General features: G+C 38.8%; 1 protein-coding gene across 1 annotated transcript in view; it reads right to left on the bottom strand.

Annotated features, from left to right (window-relative positions):
- The window catches only part of COLGALT2 (collagen beta(1-O)galactosyltransferase 2), a 127,045-nt gene that overhangs the window by 55,900 nt on the left and 51,596 nt on the right, over positions 1 to 19,549 (bottom strand). Inside the window, exons 2-3 of the mRNA XM_065881082.1 lie at positions 4,172 to 4,282; positions 1,601 to 1,718 (exon numbers count right to left, since the gene is read on the bottom strand). Of these exons, the coding sequence (XP_065737154.1) occupies positions 1,601 to 1,718; positions 4,172 to 4,282 (229 nt within the window). The remainder of the gene's footprint in view (positions 1 to 1,600; positions 1,719 to 4,171; positions 4,283 to 19,549) is intronic.

Consider the following 19,549-nt stretch of genomic DNA (forward strand, 5'->3'; position numbering starts at 1 on the left):
TGGCTTTCATTCAGGCAAAATACATTTAGTCTAACTTCCACATGTTTAGCTCTGTATAAGGCACCGAGCAATGAATCGGTATCATCATTGGGCACATAACTCAATGAGGACCTAACCTACACCCTTGGTTAGTGGTTTAAGTATAAGCTACTAACGGCTCTCAAGCCCTTAAATAAGGACTTATTCACACTTACTGAGTGCCCACTCTAGGTACAAATGAACACACCTATTCAGGTTGTCTATAGTAAAGCCAAAATGGCCTCAAACCGATCCATAAATGCTATCTTAATGTTACAATGAGAATTTTTGTTTAAAGTACGTTATAGCAACCCATGCTAACCAACGAAGCTATTTCCCATTCTTACCAGAAATCCATGTTAACACTGATTCATTTACAGCGACAGTAGAGCAACAGTTTCTATCAATATAAAATAATCACACGGAACTGTACACTTTAAAAAATTAAAATGGTAGATTTTATGTTATGTATATCTCCCCCCTGCAACACACAAAGTAAATAGAAGCTTTCATTCTTTGATAGTCAATCTCTTCACCAAAAATTTTGTGGTTCAGCACTTGTACACTTCAATGACATTTAAACAGCTATACAACGTTAAATATCAGCACAATTTGAAACTTCTATGAAATTATTTGTATTGAAATTATGTGTGTGATAAACTATTGGGCTGATTTTTGTTGTGGTTGAGAGGCTGAGGATGGACATAGGTCAACAGTATTCCCTTTAGGAATCAGAGTCTAGTGACAGAGAACAGACGTCCATAAGTTTAATGAAACAACACTGGCTTTGCTTTACTGGCGTTATTTGTAGTGTTGTACTAGAAAATGTTTGCCAAAAGAATTAAATGGATTTTGGGGGCCACAGAGGAAGAACTTTGTTCCCATAAATTTTGGGGGAGAAAAGCCTGTGTCAATTTTCCAAAGGGAATAGGGACTGTAGCTTCTTGCCGATTAAGGAGCTGTCCTTTCTAACTGAGACAGGTTCCTGGAGGATAAGGATAACATTGATTCTTAATTGTCAAGTCCAGCATTTTTCTGGACCACTCTCAAAGTTCTGAGGGAAGTAATGGAACCTCTTCACGGAGAGAAATTCTCCAGGAGAGTCCAGCATAATTCGGAGCAACCAGGAAGCCAAGCAAGAGATACCATTCCCCAGACACTCGGGAGCAAAAGGGAATAATAGCATTTCAGAGCTGTTAATTTGAATCTCTTTTTACGTAATCAGTTTCTCATATCCCCAAAACTCTTCTAAAAATTCAAGACCTCTTATATTGCTTTACCCATAGCATTCTCTATGAACTAAAAAGTATTAGAGTTTCTTATGCCTACTACAATAAAGAGATTGAATAATTCAGGAGATTATTTGCTTATTCACTAAAAATGCCAGGAATGAGTCTGAGATGAAATCCAGGTATCCCGATATTAAGTTCTCCAGATTTTATCTTGTGCCTTTATTAAAACGTTGAGGAGGAGATGTCTAAAAAAGGGTTGTTTTGATTGTTCTCACAGTCCTACATTATCAACAATTGATTTGGAAACATTCTAGATAACAGTTGTCAAGAAATTAAACGTCTGTTTTTACCAGAATGTAGTCTGACCATTTTTCCCTCGCAGTTCGAAGGGCTGCCTGTCGTAGTTTCATCACATGAGCAAAACGGGAGCCAGGCCAGTGCTTTGGTCCAATTTCATCAGGATAAGACCTATAGTAATGATAACAATAATATTAATAATAATAATAGCTAATAATTATTGAGTGCCTATATATTCCAGGCACTATGTACTAATTCATTTAATCTTCCAGCAGTAACCCTAGGAAGTCAATACTGTTATGGCTATCATTATTCCATTATTACCGATAAGAAACTGGAGCAAGGAGAGATTAAGTAATTTGCTGCTTCCCATACACATGACTCTTTACATGAAGTATTTCAGTGGGTTCTCATTAGAACTCACTGAGTTCTTGTGATGTAAGTGCTACCGCTCTCCCCATTGCAGAGCTGAGGAACTTGGTTAGAGTGGTTAAACCATTTGCTTAACCTTATGCAGTTAACAAGGGGTACAGTCAGAATTTGAATCCAGGCATAACCCCAATGCTCATGTTCCTAGACACAGTCTTATACATTTAGACATCAAATACATTTGGAAATGTTACAGCATCAAAATATGAGTTTCCCAGGAAAAACAAAGGTTTACCTTACATGGTCAAGTCTCAGTAAACGATTCCATAGAGTCTAACACGTTGACATGCCCCAGATGGAGTGAGATCATGGAGCGGATGCATAATGCTGGGCTCTCTATCAACATCCACAAAGCAGCCAGGCCAGGACTCGTCCACGGCCATGGAGGCAGGTGGGTTAGCACACCCTCAAGAACCTTTCTGAAAGCTCCCAACTGGTATGGTCATTGATAAAGTCACAGTGGCCCCAAACTGGCCACCACTTCAAGTTCTTAATGCTGCACTGGCAGTACATTTCCCTCAGTGAATGAGAAACCGCAAAAAACAATGAGACCGTAACCATACAAATAAAATTAATAAAACTATTTTTGCACAGGAAGTCTCTGGAATGTCTTCCTCAATTATTGTATCTACAAAAATCAGTGGAATTTCTGTTTTTCTGAATATGTTGCCTCCAAAAACGCCTTCTCTGGTATTTCTCACAATGACCTTGGCATACAATATATTTAGTCAAAATCCGGCAATGGAGAAAATTACTAGGATGCAACAGAGGTACATAGAGTCTTTCTGGGCTACTCTAATTAGGCCAAATTCCATTATAAGGAACTCCAAAAGATTGTTCAAAATTTTTTACAGTGTTCAAACTTGGTTGTTAAATTTTGCTCCATGTATGGACCATATACTGAGATTTGAGAGATATATGTAGATACGTACATACATACACATAATAAAAATATTATATAAAGAGAGACTAGAAGAACAAAAATTTGTTCTGGAATAGCACTCCTTATTGTGATAATACATATTTGGCTTCCAATAAATGACTTATCCTGGGCAAAATTTCAGTAGCTCAATTCATCCTATTTCTACAATTTCTTAAGCTAGAATTGTAGTAGCCTTGGAAACATTTAGAGTAGTAAGTTTAAATATATTTATTCATGTTCTCATTTACTTATTTGTTCATCCAACAAGTATAAATTTAGTGCCCACCAAGAACATAGCACTGAGTGAAATATAAAGTATTTGCATATTTTAGCCCCTGCCAAAGAAACAAAAAAAATACTTAGAAAAAAGTGCATGAATCAGATAGTGAATGTTAGTTAAGTTTATTGTTGTGTCAAACAAGAAGATATAGGACATAAGCAATACAAGTGTTGAGAGAAGGTACATCTTTGTAACTGGAATGATTAGCAACAGCTTTTGGTAGCAGTTAACCGGTAGCAACATCCAGTTTGAAGCAGTTTTCTTTTAGGAAATATTGGTGTATACGTAGGGATGCTAAATTTATGAAATCTTTTAAAAATATAAATCAGGTATTTGAACTTCATTCTGTAGGTACTAGAGAGTCACTGAAGTCTTTTTAATAGAGAAATGACAGCACATCGCTAGTATTTTAGGTAGACTGATTTGACAGTGTGGTATAGAGAATGATTTGAAGATGGAGGCTACTAAGAAATTGCTATGGTAAAGACCGGAAATAACGTAAATGTCCATCAGTAGGAGGTTGATTAAACAATTATGATACATCCACACAATGATACTCTGCAGTCATAAAAATAATGGAAGACACTCCTTAACTATTGCTTTGGAATGATTACCAAGATATGATGAGTGAAGAAGCAAGGTGTATGTCAGAAGTATACAAACTTTTCACTATGCTCCCTCAAGGATAAAAGGGTTATCCTCCAAGTATGAATAAATAATAACAATATTTAAAAATATATGCTGCTGTAGTAATTTACTTGAGAAATAATGAGAACCTGAACTTGGCCGGTAGCTGCAGGAGTAAAGAGGAAGAGAGACGTGAAGATTTGTCAAAGGAAGAAATGGCAGGCCTTTGTAACTTACTAGACACAGAGATGAAAGACAAGGGAAAGTCACATGTGCCCCCAAGGTTGGAAGCCTAACATGGCTGGAAGACTGGTTAAGGGGCGAAGGGTGAATAATGAGTTCACAAAATGTTCTCTTGCTACTCACTCAGGTTCATCCATAGGCCTCCACTCCACATAGTGATAGGCTCTCTGGACATTTTTCAACCACTCCCTGAGTATTTCTGTTGTATTATCCACATTGTGATCAGTGGCTGCCCTGCATGAAAGAAAGCATAACACATTTCAGTTATTATGTCATCCAAAGAAAGAGGGGGAAAACCAAAAGACCCCAGATTAACTGAAAGGAGAATGGCCAGTTCTAGACATTGTGTGTATGAAAATGACTCCCTCATGGTCCAAACTAGACAATGAATTTCTGAAGTGAGAGATGTTGCTTTAAACCATCTCTGTGTCATTAGATCTTTAAGCAGGACTTGGCCAATAGTAGAATCAATAAGTGGTTGTACTAAAATAGTATATACATAAAATGAATTAAAGTAGAGTTAGGTAACTAATATTCTTGGAAAGTTTCTTGTTTGTTTTAATTTTTAGTTATCCAAGATGTAAACTCTGCCTTTTAACTTACATAACAACAATCCTCAATTTAAGCAATTATTCAGAGTTGCATTTTCATTTCAAGTCCAACAAAAATTTTAGCCAGTGCTGCTTTAATCGTATGCAGCAGAGGGGAAGGTCACAATAACAGTGCCCAGTATAAAATTCAAAATCCAAGGTATCTTCACCTATCTATTTTGGATTAACTCTACCATCATTTATACACCATAGAGTACCTTCAAAAGTCTTCAAACAATGTACACAAAACTTGTTTCTGTTCTACCTTGAAAGTTTAATAAACTGATCCACTTCAAAAGGAGCTTAACTCACTTATTAAAACAAAAGTATTTTCAAATTTTATCACAAAGCAAATGCATGCTGAGTATAAGATATACATCTAAAACAAAGTTATTCAGAACACCTAAAAATGAACCAATATTCCAGTCAATTGGAAAAGAAAGAAGGAAAGCAGGGATTGTAAACTTGACATCAAATACGGTAGAATTCAGGCCAAAAAATATTAAACATGACAAAGCAAAATTTTAATTCTACTAATAATGCTAAAGGATATAATTCACATCAAAGATATAATAAATGTGAATATCCATGTACCTTCATATAGCACAGGGGTTGGCAAACTTTTCTTTAAGAACCAGATAGTGACTATTTTAGGCTTGCAGACCATACAGTCTCTGTTGCAACTACGTAACTCTGTCATTGTAGCAGTAAAGCAGTCATACACAATACATGAATGAATGAGCATTGCTGTACTCCAATAAAGCTTTATTTACAAAAGTAGGCAACTAGTCTGCAGGTTGTAGTTTGTCAACCCCTGACTTAGCAGAAAGTATAGAAACTGCAAGGAAAAACAAGCACCAATAATAAGAGATGCTAATATACCATTTTCAGTTGAAGAAAGTGCAAATGGGAAAAAAGTAAATGTATAGAGGATCTACAGAACCCAATAATAGAGGTTATACTTTTTTCTCAAGTGCACATGGAACATTCACAAAAACTGACCAACAATTACATTATGAAGAAAGCCTCTATAAATTGGAATAATATAAACAGCATTCTCTGATCACAATGTCATAAAACTAGAAATTAGTAATAAAATAAAACCCCCAAAATTCCATTAAAAACTCTCTATTAAACAACTATGGAGTGAAATAAGAGCTACAAATCAACTTTATAACTTCTAAATATAAATAATGAAAACACTAGATATCAGAGCTGGGGGATACAATTAAAGCAGTGGTCAGAGAAAAATTCAGTTTTTTTATCCTTAAATCAATAAAAATAAATGAGTTGAACTCCTACTCAAAAAGCTAGAAAAAGAGCAACAACACAAACAAGCATAAAGAAATAAAGACAAAGTCATGAGGTAGAAAATGGAAAAAGAGCAGAGCTAATAAACAAAAGAAATGTTACTTTTTTTGAGAACAAAATCAACAAAAGACAATCACTAGTTAATCTAACCAAGACAACACAAAAATTACAAATAAGAAATGACAAAGATGAGGGGAATATGACTGATATGGAAGGAATTTTTAAAAAATATCATAAGTGGTCACTTTGTGCAACTCAATGAAAAATAAGTTTAAAAACTAGATATAATAGCAGACTTCCTAGCAAGATGCATGTTAGCAAAACTGACTCCATTAGAGAGACAAAACTTAAACAGAACAATTTTCTTGGAAGAAATAAAGAGAAAAACGAAAACACTGGCCCAGGTGGTTTCATAGGGGAATTCTACCAGATATCTTAATAGATTAGATATTTCCAATGTTATGTAGCTTGTTCTCCAGAGCATTTAAAAAAAAAAATGGGGACTTCCCTGGCAGTCCAATGATTAGGGCTTGGTGCTTTCACTGCTGAGGGGCCTGGGTTCAATCCCTGGTTGGGGAACTAAGATCCCATAAGCCTCATGGCCAAAAAAAAACCCAAGTCCTTTTAATAATGCAAGTACAATATTGATATCTAAACCTAATAAAGATACACACACAAAACTACAGGCCAATATTTTTCAATGAATATGCTGCAAAAATCCTAAAGTATTAGCAAAGAGAATCCAATATCCTATTAAGAAAATATTATCTATCATGGCCTAAGATTGTACAATATAAAGGAAATTCATTAATATAATTCACTATATTAATAGACCTGAAGAAAAATCATATGATTATCTCTGTAAATGCTAAACAGGTCTTTAACAAAATTCAACACCTATTCTTGGTTTTTTAAAACCACACTGAATAAAATTAAAATAGGAAGGGAGGGAGGGAGGGAGGGCAGGCAAACAGGAAAGAAAGAGTCATGGGAAGATAGAGGTGCCTGAGACTCTTAAAAGGCTTATACTTTATTGGCAATTCAGCAGTTCCTCCTGGGAGGGAAAGCTATTGGCATTAGCAGCAGCAGTGGTTCCCTGAGAGCCTTGATAAGAGCAAATGAAGAGATGTGAAGAGTGGTCATGTCCTCCATTTATGTCAATTTCAGTAAATAGGATTTTGTTAAACCCAATCTGTAATGGTTTTTGTTTTTCCTACTTGAGCTTTTGGTGGTCACTGCTGCTCCAAAAGTAACAAATGAAATCTTTAAGAGAGAGAATATTTAGGAATGTTCAAGAGAAAAATCATTGTTAAGCAAAGCATGGTGAAACTCCATGTTACATAGGGAATAAATTTCTATAAAACACCAAGTAACGTGAAGGCATGCACTTAAGTCACAAGGTATAGAAAAATGAAGGACAGAGGTCTATGACTAATATCTGAAAATCGTATTTCACAAAATGGATACTTGAACGAAAACTATCCTTCTTTAAAACATTATTCAAAAACCAGAAGATCAAGAGGTGATGCCGATGGCCACTTGATCTAATTTCAAGTCTTTTCTGGAAATCAGATTAGAATCAGCTCCTTTCTTCAAAACAAGGTCTAGGAGGGAGAGAGACCCACAGGCCCACCCAGACATTCCAGTATCTGGAGGGAAGAGAGGTGATGTGTATAGCTGACGGTATTGGGGGATACCAGGTAAGTACGTTAGGACAGAGATGGGGGTGTACAAGGAGGTGAGAAAGTGGGCCAGGAAGCAATGTGGGAGAGAGACACGGGCTCCATCCAGTTTGCAACGGTGCCGAGAAGTGTAGCATGTCAGCAAAAATCACATCCACTCTCACACACTGCCACAAGCCACTAATGTCCAGCATGATGGCCAGCATCATAGCCAGGAAGGGCACTAGAATTGTCAAACCACTCATCTCACAGTATGAAGCATGTGTAGAGCAATTCCTGAAACTGGGAATCCACTCCAATGCACATTATTCTTCACTCAAAATACTATGAGTAAGAGTATGTTAAAACAAAAAAAATCTTGACGATAGTGTTAGCCAAAAGTTTTAGGAATTCTAAATTATTCCCAAATTACTTATAAATAGTGTAGGAAAATTTAGATAGCATCTACTTCTTTCCTTGACTATTGTTTCTTCATTACACAGGATTTATATTCTCTTTGTCCTCCATACACATTGATGCATTTCCTCCTAATCATTTTAACAAAGTTAAATTTAACAAAGGTCTCATTGTATGAAATTTACTTTCCTGGAGTACAGACTAAACAACTCCAAACTCTGCCTAAGTATCCACTACTGACAAACATCCAGAGAAATTAGCTGCTTGGTGTATGCAAAGATAGATGTCTCTAATTAAAAGTAGAGGCAGAGATTTTAAATACTGTCCTGATAGAGTTTAAAAATTCCTGTACAGATACTTCCCCAAATTGTTAAGATTCTCTTTGTTCTCAGGCTTCTGAGGAAATGAGCAAATCCTCCAGCTGTGGTCACAGGTTCATCCACCCTGGTCTTTGATGAGCAGGGCCAGTCTTCTGCACTGTCCCAGAGAACACCAGCCCACTGAGGAAGGCGTACATTCCCCCCTCAAGACCAACTGCCCTGCCTCTCCACTCCCCTGGCAAAGGCAAATAAACAGAAATCCAGGCAGATAATTCTAACTGCTGCCTTTTAATCCCTCTTATGAAAGTGTGTTTCCGTTTGAATACGTAATCATGAAAACATGCAGGCGCTTGTCTCTTCAGAGGGTTGGAGAAAGAGATATAGCAAAGGCCCAGATGGAAGCTCCCTGGAGGAAACATGAGGCTTTAGTTAAAGGTTCTATTTTCAGAGTCCTGTAGAAAATGTAACAGTGCAGTGCCTGACCAGCTGTGAGGCTCCACAGCAACAGGACACAAAGACATGATACTATACAGAGAGAATCCTAAAGATGCCACCAGAAAAATACTAGAGCAAATCAATGAATTTGGTAAAGTAGCAGGATACAAAATTAATGCACAGAAATCTCTTGCATTCCTATACATTAATGATGAAAAACCTGAAAGAAAAATTAAGGAAACACTCCCATTTACCATTGCAACAAAAAGAATAAAATACCTAGGAATAAACTTACCTAAGGAGACAAAAGACCTGTATGCAGAAAACTATAAGACACTGATGAAAGAAATTAAAGAAGATACAAACAGTTGGAGAGATATCCCATGTTCTTGGATTGGAAGAATCAACACTGTGAAAATGACTATACTACCCAAAGCAATCTACAGATTCAATGCAATCCCTATCAAACTACCACAGGAATTTTTCACAGAACTTGAACAAAATATTTCACAATTTGTATGGAAACACAAAAGACCCCAAATGGCCAAAGCAATATTGAGAAAGAAAAACGGAGCTGGAGGAATCAGACTCCCTGACTTCAGAGTATACTACAAAGCTAGAGTAATCAAGACAGTATGGTATGGCACAAAAACAGAAACATAGATAAATGGAACAGGATAGAAAGCCCAGAGATAAACCCACACACATGTGGTCACCTTATTTTTGATAAAGGAGGCAAGAATATACAATGGAGAAAAGATAGCCTCTTCAATAAGTGGTGCTGGGAAAACTGGATAGCCACATGTAAAAGAATGAAATTAGAACACTCCCTAACACCACACACAAAAATAAACTCAAAATGGATTAAAGACTTAAATGTAAGGCCAGACACTATAAAACTCTTAGAGGAAAACATAGGAAGAACACTCTATGACATAAATCACAGCAAGATCTTTTTTGACCCACCTCCTAGAGAAATGGAAATAAAAACAAAAATAAACAAATGGGACCTAATGAAACTTAAAAGCTTTTGCACAGCAAAGGAACCCATAAACAAGATGAAAAGACAACCCTCAGAATGGGAGAATATATTTGCAAACGAAGCAACCAACAAAGGATTAATCTCCAAAATTTACAAGCAGCTCATGCAGCCCAATATCAAAAAAACAAACCCAATCCAAAAATGGGCCGAAGACCTAAACAGACATTTCTCCAAAGAAGATATACAGATTGCCAACAAACACATGAAAGGATGCTCAACATCTCTAATTATTAGAGAAATGCAAATCAAAACTACAATGAGGTATCACCTCACACTGATCAGAATGGCTATCATCAAAAAATCTACAAACAATAAATGCTGGAGAGGGTGTGGAGAAAAGGGAACCCTCTTGCACTGTTGGTTGGAATGTAAATTGATACAGCCACTATGGAGAACAGTATGGAGGTTCCTTAATAAACTGATAATAGAACTACCACATGACCCAGCAATCCCACTCTTGGGCATATACCGTGAGAAAACCATAATTCAAAAAGAGTCATACCACAATGTTCATTGCAGCTCTATTTACAATAGCTAAGACATGGAAGCAACCTAAATGCCTATCGACAGATGAATGGATAAAGAAGATGTGGCACATATATACAATGGAATATTACTCAGCCATAAAAAGAAAGGAAACTGAGTTATTTGTAGTGAGGTGGATGGACCTAGAGTCTGTCAGACAGAGTGAAGTAAGTCAGAAATAGAAAAACAAATACTGTATGCTAACACATATATATGCAATCTAAAAAAAAAAAGGTTATGAAGAACCTAGGGACAGGATGGGAATAAAGACGCAGACCTACTAGAGAATGGACTTGAGGACACGGGGAGGGGGAAGGGTAAGCTGTGACAAAGTGAGAGAGTGGCATGGACATATATACACTACCAAATGTAAAATAGATAGCTAGTGGGAAGCAGCCGCAGAGCACAGGGAAATCAGCTTGGTGCTTTGTGACCACCTAGAGGGGTGGGATGGGGAGGGTGGGAGGGAGGGAGACACAAGAGGGAAGAGATATGGGGATATATGTATATGTATAGCTGTTTCACTTTGCTATAAAGCAGAAACTAACCATTGTAAGGCAATTATACTCCAATAAAGATGTTTAAAAAAAATAAAATAAAATCTTTGTGGCTAAGATGGATTTTTTCCATCAAGCTAGGATGCTGAGGACACAGCAGGTGTGAACCCCTTCATGAGAAGCCGAGGGCTGTCTCCCAAACTGACAGCTCCCCCCACTCCCGTGGAAAATGAGTCTGCCATCCTTCTCCCAATCAGATCAGGAAAGGCACCCAGAGAGGTAACGGACATTGCTAAAGGATTCTTTGAAGGAAACAAATGAAGTGAAGATACATCTGGAGAGGTGATTTACAAGTGATTTACAGTGATTAGTGATTTCACTAATCAAACTGGAAAACCAGTGTTTGTGAAAGCACAAGCAAGCACTGGCCAGAGGACCAGGCTCCTGGGAGGCTAAGCCTGTTCAATCTTTGCTTCAATTGTCCCAACCAGAGTAGAATCACATTAAATCACATTAAATCTCTGGCTCCGGCTGACATAGTAAGGAGAGCTCAGACCTTGAGCTGTGCCAATCATCACATAATTAATTTTCTTTGAAGGCCCCATTGGGACAGCGACTTTCCTTTATCTCAGGAGCACCAGGACCTGCCAGCCACTAAGAGGTCTCCCTCCTCCACCTTCAGGAGAGCTGTGGCCCTGATACAGCTGTGAGGCTCATGGTTGGTCCCCTCTTTGTCCAATAGTCTTTGCTGGCTTTCTTTGGAGCTAGTACCTGAAATGGAAGAGGTGGCAGATACAGGTGCAACATCCACATGGCCTTAGGGGGAAGGCTAGGCCACTTCTTACCATAAAGCTGCACATCTGCTTTCTGTCTGATTTTGCTTCTAGTTCCTCTTGCCTCTTCCTCTTCCCTAGCTGTGCAAGGCAGCAAGGGCCCATGAGTCTCCAATTCAAAGTCACATTAGGACAGGGGTAAACACATACTGCAAATACAATCAACAGCATGTTCAGGGATCTCCTTGGCTCATGAAGTTCTCAGGCCAGCAGGTGCATTGTCACTGTTACAGGGGAAAGCAAGAGACCCTGGAGCAGACCAGTAGATAAACATGTTTGCAGGATGACAGAGCTTTCCTACTTGGCTGTGGCCAAAAATAAAATAGAGGTTTCTTTGGCAACGTCTAAACACACTGACATTTCTCCTTGTTTTAGAAGGTCAGTTTTCATTCCTCAGTCTTGGCTCCTAAACTAATAGCCAATTTGAAATAATTACAACTGACCCATTTCCTTTTACAAGAACTACTGAGGTTGTGAGGGCTAAACTCACACTGGTAAGTGTGGGGCCACTGGAGCCATATTAAAGATGCAGGCCGGTGCCTTGGGAGTCAAGATGGTGGACTAGGAGGACGCAGAATTCGTGTCTTCTCACAACTAGGGCACCTACCAGACACCGGTGGGGGACCCCCAGCGACCGGGTAGGATGTGGGATATGGGGGGAGTGAAGGGGGAGGAGAAGTGGAGGCGGGATGGGACTGGCGCCCTTGAAGGGTGGCTGGGGGAGGGGAAGGGATCTCACGCCCGAAGGGGTAAATTGGGGAACCACCGGGAGGGAAGAGGATCAAAAGGGAGTGTGGCCAGGTTTCTCCTGCCCACTTGGGCCCCCAGGAACCTGCTGAGATCCCAGGCCTGATCCTCTGCCCACCTAGGTCCCCTCCAGCCATGCAGGTCCTGAGGGAGTGGGAGGGAGGGAAGGGGGAGCAAAAGTAAAGGCCGGACCTCAGGACCCACACCCCTGAGGGATGGCTGGGGGAAGCGAGGAGTTCCTACACCCAGTAGGACCCACCCACGGTTAGGGGTCCAAAGGGGATGGGGGAGACAGTGGGGAGGGCTGTGAAGAAACAGAAGGGAACGCGGTCAGCTCTTTCCCTGTTCACTTAGGCACTGGGGAGCCTGTTGGGCTCCCGGGCCTAATCCTCTGCCCTTGGAGCCTCCCTCCTGCCGCACAGAGCCCAAGCCCCACCCCTACACCCCCACCCAGGGCCCTACCTCTAGGGAGACCCCCTCCAATAAGCTGGGCCTAAGTCCCACCACACACCCTCACTCAGGTCCCTAACTCCCAACTCCAGAACTCCACACTCCACAGGCCCTCCTTTCCACCTGCTGCCTCTCGCCTTCTGCCCATGTACTAAGCAGAGGCCCCATCCCAGGCTTGAACGTCGCCCCGCCTAGACCACGCCGCAGGCTCAAACGTCACCCCCCACCCACCTAGGTCCCGCCCCACCCTAAGCCCCTCCCCTGCTTAGTTTCCAACCCCACCTAAACTCCGCCCCCATAGCCAAGTCTTTTTTTTTTTCTTTTTTCCTTTTTCCTCTTTTAGACTGAGGTTCTGTTTTACCTTGTTGATTCACTATTGTTGATTCTTTTATAATTTTTATTTTTCCTAATAAATCTTTTATTCTTCTAATTTTATTTTATTCTTTATACTTTGTTATTGTTCTCTCCTTTTGGCTTGCTCCCCCCACTCACAACCTTTTTTTTTTTCTTCTGTTGTGGTTTTATTTTAACTTGTTGCAGTTGTTACGATTATGGTTTTATTTTTCCTAATATTATTTGTATCTTTCTAATTCTATTTTGTTTTTTATTCTTTGATATTGTACTAGTCCTTTTCTTCTTTATTCCTTTTTTTTTTTCTTTCCTTTTTTTTTTTACTGCGCCATGAAGCTTGCAGGATCTTGGTTCCCAGGCTGGAGGTCGGGCCTGAGCTCCTGTGGTGGGAGCTCCGAGTCCAAACCGCTGGACTAACGGAGAACCTCAGACCCCAGGGAATATCAATTGGAGTGAAGCCTCCCAGAAGTCCTCATCTCAGCACCAAGACCCAGCTCTATCCAACTGCCTGAAAACTCCAGTACTGGACGTCTCAGGCCAAACAACCAGTAAGGCGGGAATACAGCGCCACCCAACAACAACAACAACAAAAAAAAACGACAAAAAAATATATTACAGATGAAGGAGCAAGGTAAAAACCTACAAAACCAAATAAATGAACATGAAATAGGCAACCTACCTGAAAAAAAATTCAGAATCATAATAGTAGAGATGATTCAAAATCTCAGAAATAGAATGGAGAAAATACAAGAAACATTTAACCAAGATATAGAAGAACTAAAGAGCAAACAAATGGTGATGAACAACACAATAACTGAAATTAAAAATACTCCAGAAGGAATCAGTAACAGAATAACTGAGGCAGAAGAATGGATAAGTGACCTGGAAGATAAAATGGTGGAAATAACTGCCAGGAAGCAGAATAAAGAAAAGAGAATGAAAATAATTGAGGACAGTCTCAGAGATGTCTGGGACAACATTATACACACCAACATTTGATTTACAGGGGTCCCAGAGGAAGAAGAGAAAAAGAAAGGGTCTGAGAAAATATTTGAAGAAATTATAGTTGAAAACTTCCCTAAAATGGGAAAGGAAATAGTCAATCAAGTCCAGGAAGCACAGAGAGTATCATACAGGAAAAACCCAAAGACAAACATGCTGAGACACTATTAATCAAACTATCAAAAATTAAATACAAAGAAAAAATATTAAAAGCAGCAAGGGAAAAACAACAAATAACATACAAGGGAATCCCCGTAACATTAACAGCTGATTTTTCAGCAGAAACTCTGTAAACCTGAAGAGAGGGCAGGACATATTTAAAGTGATGAAAGGAAAAATCCTACAACCAAGATTACTCTACCCAGCAAGGATATCATTCAGATTTGATGAGAAATTAAAACCTTTACAGATAAGCAAAAGTTAAATGAATTCAGCACCAGCAAACCACCTTACAAAAAATGCTAAAAGAACTTCTCTAGGCAGGAAACACAAGAGAAGGAAATGACCTACAATAACAAACCCAAAATGATTAAGAAAATGGTAAAAGGAACATACATGTCAATAACTACCTTAAATGTAAATGGATTAAATGCTCCAACCAAAAGACGTAGACTGGCTGAAATGGATACAAAAACAAGACCCGTATATATGCTGTCTACAAGAGACCCACTTCAGACCTAGGGCCACATAAAGACTGAAAGTGAGGGGATGAAAAACGATATTCCATGCAAATGGAAATCAAAAGAAGGCTGGAGTAGCAATTCTCATATCAGACAAAATAGACTTTAAAAATAAAGACTATTACAAGAGACAAAGAAGGACACTACATAATGATCAAGGGATTGATCCAAGAAGAAGATATAACACTTGTAAATATTTATGGACCCAACATAGGCACACCTCAATAAATAAAGCAAATGCTAACAGCCATAAAAGGGGAAATGGACAGTAACACAATCATAGTAGGGGACTTTAACACCCCACCTTCACCAATGGACAGATCATCCAAAATGAAAATAAATAAAGAAATACAAGCTTTAACTGATACATTAAACAGGATGGACTTAATTGATATTTATAGGACATTCCATCCAAAATCAACAGAATACACTTTCTTCTCAAGTGCTCATGGAACATTCTCCAGGATAGACCATATCTTGGGTCACAAATCAAGCCTTGTTAAATTTAAGAAAAATGAAATCATATCAAGTATCTTTTCTAACCACAACGCTATGAGATTAGATATCAATTACAGGAAAAAAATCTGTAAAAAATACAAACACATGAAGGCTAAACAATACGCTACTAACCAACCAAGAGATCACTGAAGAAATCAAAGAGGAAATCAAAAAATCCCTTGAAACAAATGACAATGAAAACACGATGACCCAAAACCTATGGGATGCAGCTAAAGCAGTTCTAAGAGGGAACATTATAGCAATACAATCCTACCTCAAGAAACAAGAAACATCTCAGGGCTTCCCTGGTGGTGCAGTGGTTGAGAGTCCGCCTGCCAATGCAGGGGACACGGGTTCGTGCCCCGGTCTGGGAAGATCCCACATGCCGTGGAGCAGCTGGGCACGTGAGCCATGGCCGCTGAGCCTGTGTGTCCGGAGCCTGTGCTCCACAATGGGAGAGGCCACAACAGTGAGAGGCCCGCGTACCGCAAAAAAAAAAAAAAAAAAAAAAAGAAACATCTCAAATAAACAACCTAACCTTACACCTAAAGCAATTAGAGAAGGAAGAACAACAACAACAACAAAAAAACCCAAAGTTAGCAGAAGGAAAGAAGCATAAAGATCAGATTCAAATAAATGAAAAAGAAATACAGGAAATGATAGCAAAGATCAATAAAACTAAAAGCCAGCAACTTGAGAGGATAAACAGAAGTGATAAACTATTAGCTAGACTCATCAAGAAAAAAAGGGAGAAGACTCAAATCAATAGAATTAGAAATGAAAAAAGGAGAAGTAACAACTGACACTGCAGAAATACAAAGGATTATGACAGATTACTACAAGCAACTCTATGCCAATAAAATGGACAATCTGGAAGAAACAGACAAATTCTTAGAAAAGCACAACCTTCCTAGACCGAACCAGGAAGAAATAGAAAATATAAACAAACCAATCACAAGCACTGAAATTGAGACTGTGATTAAAAAATCTTCCAAGAAACAAAAGCCCAGGACCAGATGGCTTCACAGGCAAATTCTATCAAACATTTAGAGAAGAGCTAACACCTATCCTTCTCAAACTCTTCCAAAATATAGCACAGGGAGGAACACTCCCAAACTCATTCTACGAGGCCACCATCCCCCGATACCAAAACCAGACAAAGTTGTCACAAAAAAAGAAAACTACAGGCCAATATCTCTGATGAACATAGATGCAAAAATCCTCAACACAATATTAGCAAACAGAACCTAATAGCACATTTAAAGGATTATACAGCATGATCAAGTGGGGTTTATCTGAGGAATGAAAGGATTCTTCAATATACGCAAATGAATCAATGTGATAAACCATACTAACAAACTGAAGGATAAAAACCATATGATAATCTCAATAGATGCAGAAAAAGCTTTTCACAAAATTCAACACTCATTTATGATAAACCCTCTCCAGAAAGTAGGCATAGAGGGAACCTACCTCAACATAAAAAAGGCCATATATGACAAACCCACAGCCAACATCATTCTCAATGGTGAAAAACTGAACCCATTTTCTCTAAGATCAGGAACAAGACAAGGTTGCCCACTCTCACCACTATTATTCAACATAGTTTTGGAAGTTTAACCACAGTAATCAGAGAAGAAAAAGAAATTAAAGGAATCCAAATCAGAAAAGAAGAAGTAAAACTCTTACTGTTTGCAGATGACATGATACTATACATACAGAATCCTAAAGATGCTACTAGAAAACTACTAGAGCTAACCAATGAATTTGGTAGAGTAGCAGGAAACAAAATTAATGCACAGAAATCTCTTGCATTCCTATACACTAATGACGAAAAATCTGAAAGAGAAATTAAGGAAACACTCCCATTTACTACTGCAACAAAAAGGATAAAACACCTAGGAATAAACTGAGCTAAGAAGACAAAAGACCTGTATGCAGAAAACTATAAGACACTGATGAAAGAAATTAAAGATGATACAAACAGATGGAGGGATATACTATGTTCTTGGATTGGAAGAATCAACATTGTGAAAATGACTCTACTACCCAAAGCAATCTACAGATTCAATGCAATCCCTATCAAACTACCATTGGCATTTTTCACAGACTAGGACAAAAAATTTCAGTTTGTATGGAAACACAAAAGACCAAGAATAGCCAAAGCAATCTTGAGAAAGAAAAACGGAGCTGGAGGAATCAGGCTCCCGGACGTCAGAATATACTACAAAGCTACAGTAATCAAGACAATATGGTACTGGCAGAAACACAGAAATATAGATCAATGGAACACGATAGAAAGCCCAGAGATAAACCCATGCACATATAGTCACCTTATTTTTGATAAAGGAGGCAAGAATATACAATGGAGAAAAGACAGCCTCTTCAATAAGCAGTGCTGGGAAAACTGGGTAGCTACAGGTAAAAGAATGAAATTAGAACTCTCCCTAGCAGCATACACAAAAATAAACTCAAAATGGATTAAAGAACTAAATGTAAGGCCAGACACTATAAAACTCTTAGAGGAAAACATAGGCAGAACACTCTATTACATAAATCACAGCAAGATCCTTTTTGACCTACCTTCTAGAGAAATGGAAATAAAAACAAAAATAAACAAATGGGACCTAATGAAACTTAAAAGCTTTTGCACAGCAAAGGAACCCATAAACAAGATGAAAAGACAACCCTCAGAATGGGAGAAAATATTTGCAAAGGAAGCAACAGACAAAGGATTAATCTCCAAAATACACAAGCAGCTCATGCAGCCCAATATCAAAAAAACAAACAACCCAATCCAAAAATGGGCCGTAGACCTAAACAGACATTTCTCCAAAGAAGATATACAGATTGCCAACAAACACATGAAAGGATGCTCAACATCACTAATCATCAGAGAAATGCAAATGAAAACTACAATGAGGTATCACCTCACACCGATCAGAATGGCCATCATCAAAAAATCTACAAACAATAAATGCTGGAGAGGGTGTGGAGAAAAGGGAACCCTCTTGCACTGTTGAGAATGTAAACTGATACAGCCACTATGGAGAACAGTATGGAAGTTCTTTAATAAACTAAAAATAGAACTACCACATGACCCAGCAATCCCACTACTGGGCATATACCCTGAGAAAACAATAATTCAAAAGAGTCATGTACCACAATGTTCATTGCAGCTCTATTTACAATAGCCAGGACATGGAAGCAACCTAAGTGTCCATCGACAGATGAATAGATAATGAAGATGTGGCACATATATATAATGGAATATCACTCAGCTATAAAAAGAAATGAAATTGAGTTATTTGTAGTGAGGTGGATGGACCTAGAGTCTGTCATACAGAGTGAAGTAAGTCAGAAAGAGAAAAACAAATACTGTCTGCTAACACATACATATGGGATCTAAAAAAAAAAAAAAAAGGTTCTGATGAACCTAGGGTCCGGAAAGGAATAAAGACACAGATGTAGAGAATGGACTTGAGGACACAGGGAAGGGGAAGGGGAAGCTGGGACAAAGTGAGCGACATATTGACATATATATATACTACCAACTGTAAAATAGATAGCTAGTGGGAAGCAGCTGCATAGCACAGGGAGATCAGCTTGGTGCTTTCCGACTACCTAGAGGGGTGGGATAAGGAGGGTGGTAGGGAGACGCAAGAGGGAGTGGGTATGGGAATATGCGTATGCCTATAGCTGATTCACTTTGTTATACAGCAGAAATTAGCTCAACACTGTAAAGCAATTAGACCCCAATAAAGATGTTGAAAAAAAAAAAAAAAAGATGCAGGCCGGATGTCTCAGCAGGTGGAACACAGATACTGATGACATGGTACTTCTGATCACCTCCATCTGCACTGACCCTCAGGGAATGTTCTTAGCTTCCCTGCCACCCCAGAAAGTCTAGACTTCTGATGCTACAGAACAACAGGACTGCAGTCAGTGGGGCAGGAGGAAAGCAATATCGTGCAGCGATTGATCTTTGCTGCCTTAGAACCTGCAAAATATGCTTCCAAGAGGCTCAAGGGAACTGTGATGGATGAACAACAAAGTTAGTCACCACCTGGAAGATTCACACCATGACCAACGATCTGGCAAAAAATGAATTTTCCAATTTGAGAGAGTTCCACCTCAAAATA

Source organism: Phocoena phocoena, chromosome 1 (genome assembly GCF_963924675.1).
Source record: "Phocoena phocoena chromosome 1, mPhoPho1.1, whole genome shotgun sequence".
Classification (NCBI taxonomy): domain Eukaryota; kingdom Metazoa; phylum Chordata; class Mammalia; order Artiodactyla; family Phocoenidae; genus Phocoena; species Phocoena phocoena.